Raw genomic sequence first — 15135 nt, 5'->3', positions numbered from 1 at the left:
ACAACATGCATTTATTACTTCAGTTCACCAATTTGATACTTCATCCATTGATTTAGTGGTGAAGACAGTGATGGGTGAGCCAGTATCTGACCTCTAGCCCTTTTCTGACCTCCATGCACAGGTGAGGAGATTGTGGATAAGATAACAGTGAGGAGGATGCTGCAAAAGGATGTGGAGCCGCTGCCCTGAAACAAGCATATTCTAGCCTAATCTATTTTTTTCTTCCTGTGTCATTCATACAACTCCACCTAAACTACATCTCAGCAGATGTAGAATCTATATAGTGTATTGGCCTTCATTAGTTGAGGGATGAAGTTCAAGAGCTGCAAATTTATATAGTAGCTCTTTTAAATTCCAGTTAGACCACACTTACAGTACTGCTCACCTCATTTTAGGAAGAATGTAGAAACTTTATATCTGGTTCAGAAGAGATCTATCAGGAGATTGCCTGGATTAGAAAACAGCTTTCGAAGAAAGATAGGACGTTTCATTTTAAAGCAATAGAGGTGCATATGATATCTAGAAGCATAGATTGGGTGGACAGACAGCATCTTTTCCCCAGGGCAGCAAATGACCAGTAACAGAGGATATCTATTTAAGGTGATGGAGGATATTTTATGGAAGATATCTGAAGTTAGTTTTTAAAAAATATAAACAGAGTTTTTACAGATGCTGGAATGCATTGCTGGGGATGGTACAATAGGAACATTTAAAAGACCCTGAGATAGGGACATAGATGTAAGAAAACTGCAGGGTTATGGGCTGTGAAATTGTGAATGGTTGGATTGATTCTGGAATAGGTTTATATAGGTCAGCACAATATCATGGGCCAAAATGACTATACTGTGCTGTTCTCATCCATGTTCTATATTTTAAATGCAAAGAGTTTCCTTACACACAATGCACATGTGCACCCTGACACACGAACAAAAGTAATCATATCATCTGTGATATCTATTCTCTTTCTTTGACTTCAATCGGAGTACCAATGTTATCTCACAGTTACACTTGGTACCACATTGTTTATCATTTTGAGAGATTATTCTGTTTCATTACAAAAGACTTCATAAATATTTATAAATAGAACATGCACTACTGAAGTAGATATAAGCATCTTAAAAGAATTTGAGAAGATTAGTTGAGAGAAATATGTCAACAGAATGAGCATTTTTTTCAGATTCTGAGCTCAAGGCATCAAGCCAAGTCTGCCTAAACTGATCTGAAATAATTTCAGATAAATTTACAACATGTCAAGTTCAGGTTTAAATTTAAACACATGCTCATGGAGCAGCAGGGTTTGTAAGAGCAACTAATAAGAATATCCCTGTATTATAATGCCAAATATAAGGGATGTTAATCTTACATGAGCTTCAAAAAAGAAACTTGACAAATAGTTCTTGGCACAACAAAATGTTTTTTCACACCATGTTACATATTTTATGAACCTTATGCAGTATATGGAAGTTAATTATGACATTATTCCATAAACTATGTGCCCACTCCCCAACTTTGATGTTGCAAAATGTCAAAAAAGCAACTCCTTCAGAGAAGGGTTGAACATCTGCTGAAGTTTCAAAACAGCTGCAACAAATAACTATCCAAATGCAAATCTAAACATTTATGAAATTTTAGAACAAGTCAAGCTAATTACATCACAACAACATAGATGTGATGAAACAAAATTCTTAATGAAAGGAATGAGAAGGAAATCCAGAGATATATAATCCAGTGATCACTGAGGGATCAGAGTTGGAGAGGGTGAGCACATTTTAAAGTTCTTTGGAATCACTATGTCAAAAGATCTTTCCTGGACCCAACACACTAATCGCATTGTGAAGAAAGCATGCCAGCACCTCTACTTCGTCGGGAGTTTGCGGAGGTTTGGTATGACACCAGAAACCCTCACAAATTTCTTCAGATGTGTGGTGGAAAGTGTGCTGACTGGCCGAGAATGAGAACACCAATAGACCTGAGCGAAAAGCCCTCCAAAAGGGAGTGGACATATCCCAGAACATCACAGGCAAATCTCTCCCCACATTTACAGGGAACACTGCTGTCAGAGAGCACACCACCCAACACACACTATGTTCTCATTGCTACCATCAGGAAAGAGGTATAGGTGCCACAAGACTCGCACGATCAGATTCAGGAACAGTTGCTACCCCTCCACCATCAGACTCCTCAACAACAAATTCAATCATGGACTCATTTAAGGGCTCTTAATTGTGCACTTTATTGCTTTCATTTTAATTCTCTCCATATTGCACAGCTTGTTTACATTTATTATATGTTTACCATTCTTTATTGGTTTACATTTATACCAGTGGTTCTCAACCTTTTTTATTTCTACTGACATACTGTTTTAAGTAATCCCTATGCCATAGGTCCTCTGTGATTAGTAAGGGATTGCTTAAGGTGGTATGTAGGTGGAAATAAAAAGTTTGAAAATCACTGTTTTAATCATACCTCATTGACTCGTTATTAAACCATAAACCCCAAAGGAGATAGGTCAAAGACAATTTTTCTCAAGCAAAATATTTCAGTAATAATTGGGTTCAGAGCAGTGATTCTCAACCTTCCCTTCCCACTCACATACCACCTTAAGCAATCCCTTACTAATGATAGAGCACGAATAGCATAGAGATTTCTTAAGTCATATGTGAGTGGAAAGAAAAAAGTTGAGAACCATTGAGTACAGTTTTTTTTTGCACTACCAATAAGTGGTAATTCTACCTCACCTGCAGAAAAGGAATCTCAGGGTTGTATGTGAGGTCATGAATGTTCCGACAAGAAATCTTAAATCTGAGAAAAGGCCCAATGAAAAAAAAAACAGGCATGATGTTTTGGCTTCAGAGGGTTAAACTGGTGAAAACTCAAAGTGAACCAGGATTTTCAGTTTTTTTTCTATAACTACCTTGCCTTAATCTCAAATCCTATGCACAAGAAGTTCTAGTTTTAGTAGGGTGAAGAGCTAAGGGAAAGCAGCCATTTATTTGATGACGGCTTTGTTCAGCTGTGGATGATTTCATCAGGAGAATAATCTAGACAGCAAGTGTCCCTTCACAACTGCATAGGGTAGAGGGACAAGGAATTTAACTGATAAATATTAAACATAACTCAAAATAATCAACAATTCTTTGATTTTCACTTATACAGTGAAGACTATGATATATTCACAACTCCTGAATGCAAGCCCCCTAGTGTATCTTGGTCATTCTTGTGACAAGTCAAAATGCAACATGCATAAAATGTCACTGTGAATATGTATCTAAGACAAGTTTATTGGACAACTCAATGAAACAGTGTTCTCCGGTCCTCGGTGCAAAACATGCAGACATACAACCAGATATAAAACACATACAAACAACACATATGCATGACAAGTATTTCTAACGTATAAATAAATATTGTTCCATAAATATGAAAGTCTCGGATGGTTAGTGTGAGCAGTTCCTTTGGTTGTTCAGCATTATTACTACCTGTGGGAAGAAGCTGTTCCTCAGCCTGGTGGTGCTGGCTCTGATCCTCCTGTATTTCTTCCCCAATGGGAGTAGCTGAAAGATGTGCGCAGGGTTGAAGGGGTCCTTGATGATTTTTGCCTTCTTCAGACAACAATCCTGGTAAACCATATCAATGGGGGGATTGGAAAGGGTGGTGCAGGGGAGGGAGACTCCAGTGATCCTCTGTGCCACTCTTATGGTCCTGTGGATTGACCTCAGATCGATTACTCTGCAGCAAACATACCATACTGTAATGCAGCTAGACAGGATGATCTTAATGAAGCTCCTATAGAAGTTTGACATAATGGTGGCCTGTAACCATGCTCACTTCAGACTTCTCAGGAAGTGCAATCATTGTTGTTCCTTCCTGAGAAATGAGATGATGAATGTCCACAATAGATCACTAGTTAAATGACCTCCAACTAATTTGGTCTCCATTTTCTCTACTCAACAAATGTAGATGTGCAATGGAGGATGGTTGTATCTGGTTCTTCTGATGTCCACGATCATCTCCTTTGTCTTGTCCACGATGAAACTCAGGTTTTTAAACATTTCACTAGATTTTCCATCTCTTCTCTGTTGTGTGACTCATTGTTGTTGCTGATGAGGCCAACTTCTGTTCTGTCATCTGCAAACTTGATGATACTGTTGGAGCTGGATCTGGCAATGCAGTTGTGAATCAGCAGCATGAACAGGAGTGGAATGACCACACAGCCCTGAAGTGCACCAGTGCCCAGCATGACACCGCTTGACGTTGTGCTACTGACCCGGACAGACTATGGTCTTTCTGTTAGGAAGCCAGGATCCAGTTATAGTAAGGAGTGTTGAGTCCCAGCAAGGACAGTTGCCACCCCCCCCCCACCCCCACCCCCACCCCGCCACAAACCTCTGGGGAATGATTGTGTTAAATGCTGAGCTGGTCAATGAAAAGCAGCCTGGCGTATGAGGCATTGTTCTCCAGATGGTTCAGAAAAGAGTGAAGTGACAAGACTTTAGCACTGTCAGGAGAATATGAGAGAGAGCGAGAACGATAGAGAGAGAGAGACAGAGAGAGAGAGAGAGAGAGAGAGAGAGAGAGAGAGAGAGAGTGCACACGTGCAAGGGATAGAGATATAATTATTATCTCTTTTTCTGCAATGGTATATTGTAGTAATTCAATGGCAAAAACAATGAGCAATGCACGTAGGTCTGGCGGTGACAATGGTTGGTAACAAACTGGCACCCACTTGTGGCATTATGTCGATGCTCAAAAGGTTTCGGATTTTGGAACATTTCTGAACTTTAGATAAGGGGTAGTGCTGCAAGTAAGAATTTCAGCATTTGAACATATATAATGACAATAATCTCATTTTATCTCTAAATTTTAAAAAATACATTACCTTCCTGTCTTTAAAACATCCACAAAACTTACATTTGCCATGTGGGTGGTCCAGGCCCAAATAAAATATCTGTGGGATCATTGAACTGTATTTCTTAATGAATCTAAAGCAAGATGGATGATCGCCTTCAGCTGTTTTAATGTAGTTTTATACACAAGACTGCCAATGTGATGTGATGTTTCTGAAATTTGGCTCCACTGACTCAGTGGAACCAAATTTCAGAACAGAATCTTACATTCACTGAGTTTAACACAAGTTACTCAAAGTTCCAAAAGCAAAGTATAGTCGAACAGGATTTTACTTGATCCAAGTGGGATAAAGATCAGTTTGTCAAACTATTTTTTCTGCTTTGCTCAATCTCATGCTCTGCTGTTCACTCAGACAAAATGCAATGAGAAATTAAATCTGTCAAAAAAGTGAAATCACTTGCTTTTCACATTGCTGGAAAACTGAATACATTCAGTATAAAAATAAAATAGTTGTCTTAGTGTTAATACTTGACTCTTCCTGGTTGAAAAGCAATATTTTGGAAATAGGCAATTCCAGTGTTCAAAGAAGATAAGGAATTTGTGCTCATACTTTTTCTTCACTCTTAGTCCATATAAATAAGATAAAGCACCATGTATGTTGTCTGCAAAAACAAATTAATTCCCCACACACTCAGCACATTGGAAGTCTACAGCAGTATCATAGATAGCTAACCATGTCAAGCAACACAGCTGCATTCCAGTCACAAATTGTGTTTGAAATTTAGTTCTCACTTTCACACTGCAAGGTGTCACAGTGACTAATAGCAGAACTGTTAAGTCTATAATTGGGAAAGTCATTATAACCTTCAGTCCTTTTTTTTTAAGAACACACAAGCTCTCAACAGTGATGCAGAATATTAGTTAACCTAAAGAGTTAGTAGTTTCCTTTCTTGACCAAGAATTCAGGTCTTCCCAGACTACTCAGTTGAAAATCACCTCTATCAATTAATAAAGTGCTGAACTTTGCATACAAGGTCAGTAGAAATGTTTGTGACAAGACCAGTGGGAAACTCTGTCTGACCAAATTCTGCTTTTCCAGCCTTCTCAAGACCTAGAAATAGGTGGAAAAGGTTTGATTTCTTGAAAAATGCCTTTATATCAAAATAGACTTCCTTTTTTTCTATGAATAATAATTTTTTGAGGATTTGGAGCCAAATAGGGATTAAATAGAAGATTGACTTTGAACATGGTAAATTTATCACATTTCAACAATGAAAGAAAAAAATAATTCCCAAATAATACTTTCTTTTGTTATTGTCAGGTTAAGGTTTTCTTGGTTGACAATTTAGATCATAATTTGATACTAGCTAGACAGAATTAATTAGAATTATTGATATGTAAAGGTGGTATAAATGTTTATTTCAGAGACATATAAATTAATTAAAAAAGTAGCTCCCATGTTAGAAATTTATAAATCAAGATTAAGTTGGGAGATTGATTTAAATAGATTAAAATAATTATATAAGGAAAATATGAGTAAAATTATTAATGTTCGGTATAGACTGGTTCAATATAATTTTCTACATTATATTTAACTCCTCAAAAATTAAAAAAAGTGGAACCCAATATTATCAGATTTATGTTTTAGATGATGTGATCAGGAAGTTGGCTCATTTTTCCATTCTACTTGGGAGTGTACTCGAGTAATATCTTTTTGGTTAGAGGTTAAAAACTATTAAGAGTTAATATTAAAATGCTTAGTCCTAAATTAAGATTAACTATATTTCAAATTGAATTTTTAAGATTTAGCTTTTAGCTGTTTCTAAGAAGTACATCATCATTATATCATTATTTGGAAATCAGATACAGGTTTAGGGATGGAGAGATGGCATGCCGAATTGCACTCTTGTATTCCACTTAAAAAAATAACTTATAAGTTACAAAATAAATATGATTCCTTTTCTTGAAAATATGGAGTTTTTTTTGCATTCTCCTAACTTTTTTTTTTTTGTTTCTTTGATACTTTAGGGGAGGGTTGGTGCGTGGGGGTGGGAAGTTTTAAAAAAATATTTACCACATTTGTACTCATTTTAGTTTTACTGATTATGTATACATGAATGTGTTTCTTTTTAATTTTTAAATAAAATGGAAAAAACAGACCTAGCAACAATCTTGGAGCTTGTTCCACCTTCCATTTTGGAATGAACTGAAATTTATCCAGCGAAACAGGAAAATGACGGACATCAAATGTCATCCCCAGACACAACTATGGCATATAGGCAGATCAAGCAAGTGAGTAAGAAGGTGGCAGGACTAAATGCGAAAATCATTATTTATTTTTGTGGACAGAATAAACAAAAACATATGCTAAGTAAATAGGAAATATTCATGTGCATAAGAACATTGATCTGCTACTTCATGAAATCCAGATAATTAACTTTAATGTTCACGAGGCAATTATGAATTCCAACAGCATGGTGGCATCTTTTGCAATTAATTTGGAATGCAACAGTAGATAAGGGTTCATGTAATTGTGTAGACTGATGGTCTGAATACAATTTACTGCCTTTCAATTCAAGAAAGCTTTGGTACATTGGCCTTCATGAATCAAAATAATGAGTACAGGAGTTGGAATGTTTTGATGAAATTGTATAATGCATTGGTGAGGCCAAATTTGGAATATTCTGTATAGTTTTGGTCACCTATCTACATGCAAGATGTTAATAAGTTTGAAAGAGTGCAGAGAAATTTTGCAAAGATATTGGTGGGACATGAAGAGCTGAGTTATTGGTATATGTACAATAGGTTGGGATATTATTGCCTGGAGCGTCAGAGAATGAGGGGAGATTTGATTGAGATATGCAGTTATGAGGGGTATAGAAAGGGTGAGGACAAACAGCCTTTTTCCATTGAGATTGGTTGAGCAGGAACTAGAGGATACGGGTTAAAGATGAAAGGTGAAAGGTTTAAGGGGACATTAGGGGAAACCTCTTCAGAGGATGCTGAGAGTGTGGAATGAGCTGCCAGTAGAGGTGGTGGATGCAGATTCGATTTCAACATCTAAGAGAAAATTGGATTGGACCCAGGATGGATATATGGAGGACTATGTTCTAGGTGCAGGCCAATGGGACCAGGCAGAATAAATAGTACAGCAGGAACTATATGGACTGAAGGGCCTAGTTCTTTGCTGTTGTGCTCTATGGTTCCATGAGTATAATGGTCTTGAAGTCAGTGCATCACAAATCTATTAGACTGCTATCTGGGTTCTAAGATTCTAAGATGTTTCAAAGACATAGACAAACTGATAATATCAATAGGATAGTCTATGTCCTCTGGCTGGAGAATCCACAGTAGACGGGTTAGTTGCAAAAGATGGTTTGTTTTGGGTCTGAGATGAAGTCTGCAACTTCACAGCCCTCTGGGTGTTGAGTCATGGTGAGTCAAAACTGAGATTCATTGATTGTTGTGATTCAAAACTCTGTAGATCAGACAACATTATGGAGTGGAGGTAAAAGATTAGCTCATCTTAATGCATGGTAATGCATGCTCAAAGAATGATTGGCTTTATTTCTTGCCATCAACTCTCTTTCTCTTCTCCCCCATCCGCTATGGGTCATTTTAAAAATCAGTGTGGATATTACATCATTATACATGTTGACAACTACACAAATGATTATTTATTTGATGCGAATATTCTTTTCTGTCCTGCAGTTTCATGACCATCCATCCAATATTCAGTTATAAAGCATAAATAAAATGCTTCATGTTCCGGTTTGAATTGACCATGTTTTTCATTTATACAAGATGATTAACATAGAAAAATGATCTAATGCATATTCACAGTAGAATTATTAAATAAAACATGACACAGAGGAGATGATGACATATGTCCAAATGTTTTGTCAAGGAGATATGGAGAATCTTAAATGAGGAGGGAGGGGCAAAGAGACAAAAGTTCAGGGTGAGAATTCCTGAGATAAATGTCAAGGCAACTGTGGGCACAACTGCAATAAAAATCAAAAGCATCCAAGAACGTGGAACTGGAGGAATGCAGATGCTTCAGAAGATTATGAGACATAAGATATTATCGAAACAATGGACGGAATCCCATGTGAAAATTTGAAAGTCCAAGTGCGAATTTCAAAATCAGTCCATTATTTGAGACTGGAGGTAAACTGCGAAAGTCAAACAGTAGAATGCAGTTTTGGATGAGTTTGAATTGACAATATGTCAATATGTTGAGAGGCAGGCAATTGAAACAAGTTCAACCTTGGGGGGTAACCTTCCAATTAATCCAATCTGCAAAACTAGGTTAAAAAATCCACTCCCAGCAAAGGTTTCCCGAATTTTGCTGAGCTCAGAATTTACCACAAAACTGACAACATTGAGAGAATTAAAAGCTGACCTTCCATCAAATGTAATGATATGAGGATCAGTGAAGGAATAGCAGTTTCCTGTTGGGATGTCTTGTACTGATACCTATAGATAAAAAAATAGAAAAGACAATTATAGAAATCATTCATCATGTGAAACAATTATTAATATTTACTGTTTACCTAATTTTACCAATAACACTGATCGACAAAGATTTTGCTTCCTGAATACTTTTGGGTTCATTTTAATGACTTTGGGCTGCTGATCACAAAATTCACCTCAAGATTTTCCTATCATGTACCATTTTTTAAAACTTATTTTTATAATTTCCTGTCATATTTCAAGGATACAAAACCAGGAAGCGCAACATGTCATTGAAAATTCATTTTCTGCATTCACGCTTAAACGTCTTCCTTGCTGATCTTGGTGCAGTCAGTGACAAATGTGGTGAAAGTGGTATCAGGGCAACTGGAATCCATCATTCTGGGCAATTACTGTTGGACACTGTCACAAGAGGCATCAGATCCTGATCACAAGCGAAAGTCAGCCAGCCAAACATCTTGAGATCAGTTGAACTGACGCAATATGCCAGCATCATTATGCGATTCAATACGTTAAATTTAATAAAACGTTAATTTAATGATTCTCCAACATCCTACGTGATGGAGCAAATCTGCAATTATCTTTGTGTTCAGCTTGAAGTTGTCTATCACAATCCCCGTTTTTTTCAGGAAACAAACCTTTTGAAAAATGTGCTACCCAGTGTAATACAAACTGCTAACTGCATGACAATATATCGACAAAGCAATGTGAAATTACACTTGGGTCTAAGGTGCGGAGTTATTTAACTCCACTTCTTTTGCTCACATCACAACATCTAATTCTTTGGTTGGATGCAGGCTACATCACAACATACCCTGTTTAAAATGTATGCGGCTCGTTAAGTGCAAAAATGATCTTTGTTGTTATGCTTCATGGAGATAAATTATTCACAGCTGCTCTATCCAGTGCTTCTCTGCTGTTTCTTTTACATACTGTTTAAGGTTTCAAGATGCGTATTTTTGTACCAACATTTCTTCTTCAGGTTTGAAATCCGAATATTGCTGCTCTTAAAATGTAACAGTGCAGGAGTCATGAAACTCAGCAACAGCTGGTTACATTCAACAAAATACACTTCACTCTGCTGCACTTTAAATATTTAGAATTTCAGTTTTAAACAGAAGCAACGTGCATCAAGATTTAGCCAGTCTGTTTAGAATTTGGATTTCAAACAGTACTGACTGACTGGGATCGATTAATTTCAATGGCAAATTCCTCAAAAGAACTGTCTGCTTCAGTTGCCAAAGATGAAATATAATTAAGCAAGCTGCTTCCTGATGAGATCAGAAACTGTCTTTGTTCACTTTTTTTTGTAATGAGAGTTGTTATGGACACATTATTTTTTAAAAAGTTATTAAGTCATAGATTTATAGAACATAGAAATAGGCCTTTTGGCCCATCATGTCTGCACTGACTGTACTATAATACTGTGCTTGACTCTAACAATCTCAATGTCTCAAAATTAATTTTGATATTAAGAAAATAAAAAAGAATAGAGGGAGGTAGAAAACAATGAGATCTGGAAAGAAAACATTTACCTGAGCCACAACATTTAGCGTTCAAAAATTCATGGTTTTATCTTAGAACTTATTTTAATTCAGCATTATGAGGAAATGAAACTGGAATTCACTGTGTGCAATATTTGTCTGTTTTTTTTCAAAACTGCTAAACTGTACTTTAAGTTACTTATGTTATGCCACTGTGATCCATGAATGATCCCTGTATCTTTTAAATTGTTTTTCAAATTGAGAAAAAGGATTATTTTCTGCAGCTTCAAGATACGTGGATCAGTCTGTGACATTGTTTATGACATCTAAAGATAACCCAAAAGAAGTTCTCTGCTATTTATGAACTTAGAAATGACTGAATAAGAAATTGAGTAGAATGCAATTCAGCTGAAGGAGGCAGCAGGGTGTGGAAATGTTTCAGTTGATAAAAATGGAAAAGGACATTGAGTGTGCCTGTCTTGCCTTTTACACACACACACCCACACACATATACAAACACACATACATATACATGCGTGTGCACACACGCACACACACATACATCTTTGGCTTGGCTTCGCGGATGAAGATTTATGGAGGGGTATGTTCACGTCTGCTGCAGGCTCGTTGGTGACTGACAAGTCCGATGCGGGACAGGCAGGCACGGTTGCAGCGGTTGCAAGGGAAAATTGGTTGGTTGGGGTTCGGTGTTGGGTTTTTCCTCCTTTGTCTTTTGTCAGTGAGGTGGGCTCTGCGGTCTTCTTCAAAGGAGGTTGCTGCCTTGTACCTCTTCTTTGGTGCACCTCTGTCTCACCAAATAATACGATCTTGGGAAGGCGATGGTCCTCCATTCTGGAGACATGACCCACCCAGCGCAGTTGGGTCTTCAGCAGCATGGATTCGATGTTTCCGGACTCTGCCAGCTTGAGTACTTTGATGTTGGTGATGAAGTCAGTCCAATGAATGTTGAGGATGGAGCGGAGACAGCGCTGATGGAAGCATTCTAAGAGCTGTAGGTGATGCCGGTAGAGGACCCATGATTCGGAGCCGAACAGGAGCGTGGGTATGACAACGGCTCTGTATACGCTGATCATTGTGTGCTTCTTCAGGTGGTTGTTTTTCCAGACTCTTTTGTGTAGTCTTCCAAAGGCGCTATTTGCCTTGGCGAGTCTTTGTCTATCTCTTTGTCGATCCTTGCATCTGATGAAATGGTGCAGCCGAGGTAGGTAAACTGGTTGACCGTTTTGAGTTTTGTGTGCCCGATGGAGATCTGGGGGGGCTGGTAGTCATGGTGGGGAGCTGGCTGATGGAGGACCTCAGTTTTCTTCAGGCTGACTTCCAGGCCAAACATTTTGGCAGTTTCTGCAAAACAGGACGTCATGCTCTGGAGAGCTGGCTCTGAATGGGCAACTAAAGCGGCATCGTCTGCAAAGAGTAGTTCACGGACAAGTTGCTCTTGTGTCTTGGTGTGAGCTTGCAGGCACCTCAGATTGAAGAGACTGCCATCCGTGCGGTCCCGGATGTAAACAGCGTCTTCATTGTTGAGGTCTTTCATGGCTTGTTTCAGCATCATGCTGAAGAAGATAGTAAAGAGGGTTGGTGCAAGGACGCAGCCTTGCTTCATGCTGTTGTCAATGGAGAAGGGTTCGGAGAGCTCATTGCTGTATCTGACCCGACCTTGTTGGTTTTCGTGCAGTTGGATAACCATGTTGAGGAACTTGGAGGGGGGGGGGGGGGCATCCGAGGCGCTCTAGTATTTGCCAAAGCCCTTTAATGCTCACGGTGTCAAAGGCTTTTTTGAGGTCAACAAAGGTGATGTAGAGTCCTTTGTTTTGTTCTCTGCACTTTTCTTGGAGCTGTCTGAGGGCAAAGACCATGTCAGTAGTTCCTCTGTTTGCGCGAAAGCCACTCTGTGATTCTGGGAGGACATTTTCGGCGACACTAGGTATTAGTCTATTAAGGAGAATCCTAACGAAGATTTTGCCTGCAATGGAGAGCAGCGTGATTCCCCTGTAGTTTGAGCAGTCTGATTTCTCGCCTTTGTTTTTGTACAGGGTGATGATGATGGCATCATGAAGGTCCTGAGGCAGCTTTCCTTGGTCCCAGCAGAGCATGAAAAACTCATGCAGTTTGATATTCAGAGCTTTGCCGCCAGCCTTCCAGACCTCTGGGGGGGATTTCATCCATACCTGCTGCTTTGCCACTTTTCAGTTGTTCAATTGCCTTATATGTCACACACACATATATATATATATATATATATATACATACACACACATACATGCACATGCGCGCACACACATATACACACACACATATATACACACTCACACACACACATATACACACTCACACACACACACATATACACACTCACACACACACACATATATACACACTCACACACACACACATATATACACACTCACACACACACACACATATATACACACTCACACACACACACACATATATACACACTCACACACACACACACACACACACACACATATATACACAGTCACACACACACACACACATATATACACACTCACACACACACACACACACATATATACACACTCTCACACACACACACACACACACACACATATATACACAGTCACACACACACACACACACATATATACACAAACACACACACACACAAACAGGACTGTGATTACACAAGAATGAATCCTTGAGATATGACCATATCGTGAAAAGTTCCATTAAAAATTGAAACTAATGATGGCTCATTAATACTGCCAGCTATTAAAAAAAAATGATTTTAACTCTTGCTTGGTATCTAGATCTTGATAACTTGGTTATCAATGTACCTCTGGGTCAAACTTGAAGTTTGGCTCTTTTGTAAATATGTAGCTTAGCGTATGCTATAGCAGCTTGCCTCAAATGCAATTGTAGTTAATTATCCAGACAGGTAGGCTGCTGTGGATGTTTTATCTGGTGAGAACTAAGGGCTGAGAATAGAGGACCAGAGAACACCCAATTGATCCATTGTGTTTAACTATTATTTTCTATACACTTTGAAAGACAAGGAGGAAAAAGAACTTCCCAGATCGACACCCTGCTACCAATTTTGTCGAGAACTGCCTACTGTGGCCTTAGTCTTGAAATCCTGTTTCTATCGTCTCACGCAATTTTGAGTTGGCGACTGAGCAGGTAGAGATGTGGTCTGAAGTTAAATCATCCTGGCTTGTGCCATCAAAGTTGTGGAAGACATGTTGTTGGTGATGAGTTCTCCACATCCTCAGGATTTTCATTGTTGGTTAAAGTTTATGTCTTATATTTATGCTATCATCAAGATATTAACGGGAAATGTGTCTGCCAATTCAAACACTTCCATAGAAAATTTTTAGAATTTTGGTTTTGATGGTCATTCATGAGTTAATTGTTGATCAAAGCAGAAGAAAGAGGTTGTAGTTAATTGGGAAGCTTGGGTGTCAATGGCCAGAATTAGCTTCTACAATGTTGTAAATAAAATTTCAAAAAATCAAATAGAATTAAAAAGCAGCAGTAACAAGGATAGTTCAATTTGTCTTAAAGCTCTGTATGTCCTCATCACAATTTTTCTTTGTATTAGCAAATTTTGTTCTTGTATAAATAGCATAAATTGCTGAGGTTCCAACATGATCTCTGTGGTACAACAGTAGTTTCCAATTACCAATCTGAAAGTAATCCACTTATCCTGACTCTGTTTTCTGATCAGCCTCCTTTTGCCCTTTATGTACCAAAGTATTATCCACAACTTTATGAGTTCTTCCCTTGTGCACTTATCTTTTGCAATAACTTTTTAAATGCCTTCCAGAAATACAAACACACTTCATCAGTTAGTTCCCCTTTAGCCACCTAATTTGTAACATCCTTAAGCAATTCTCGCTTATCTGCCGCAGGTCATTTTCTCCACACTAGATTGACTCTGAGTCACTGAGTGACAGTTATAACAGCACAGAAACAGATCATTTGGTTCCTTCACAATAATGACAGCCATTAGACATTAAGACTATTATCATACATCTGCCTTTGATCTGGACTATGCTTAATTATCTTGTAATTTTCTAAATGACCTATTACCTCTTTTATCATGTATTCTAAAATGTTCATAACTTGGCCTATTCCTTCACACTTTCTCTCTCCTTTCTTAAATTACATTACACATACAATTTTATTCCTGCCGTCATAAGACTATTTATAGGTATCTAAGAATATATGAAATTATAATGCAACATATTGTCCAAGAGATAACAATCCTGAAGTTCACTGAAACAAGGCAAGTACACTTAGGAATGTGTTGTGTTGCAGAACA

The 15135-nt window shown here is 38.1% G+C and overlaps 1 protein-coding gene across 15 annotated transcripts in view; it reads right to left on the bottom strand.

Annotated features, from left to right (window-relative positions):
* Positions 1-15135, bottom strand: part of LOC138761998 (von Willebrand factor D and EGF domain-containing protein) — a 327980-nt gene that overhangs the window by 180783 nt on the left and 132062 nt on the right. For all 15 annotated transcript variants that reach the window (XR_011356699.1, XR_011356698.1, XM_069935108.1 and 12 more), the window contains one exon: positions 9254-9327. Coding sequence is in view for 13 of the 15 variants with exons in the window: in XM_069935108.1 (XP_069791209.1) it covers positions 9254-9327 (74 nt within the window). In the remaining 2 variants the exon portion in view is untranslated. The remainder of the gene's footprint in view (positions 1-9253; positions 9328-15135) is intronic.

The sequence above is a fragment of the Narcine bancroftii genome, chromosome 4 (genome assembly GCF_036971445.1).
Source record: "Narcine bancroftii isolate sNarBan1 chromosome 4, sNarBan1.hap1, whole genome shotgun sequence".
NCBI lineage: Eukaryota > Metazoa > Chordata > Chondrichthyes > Torpediniformes > Narcinidae > Narcine > Narcine bancroftii.
This window is presented reverse-complemented; position numbering and strand designations above follow the sequence as displayed.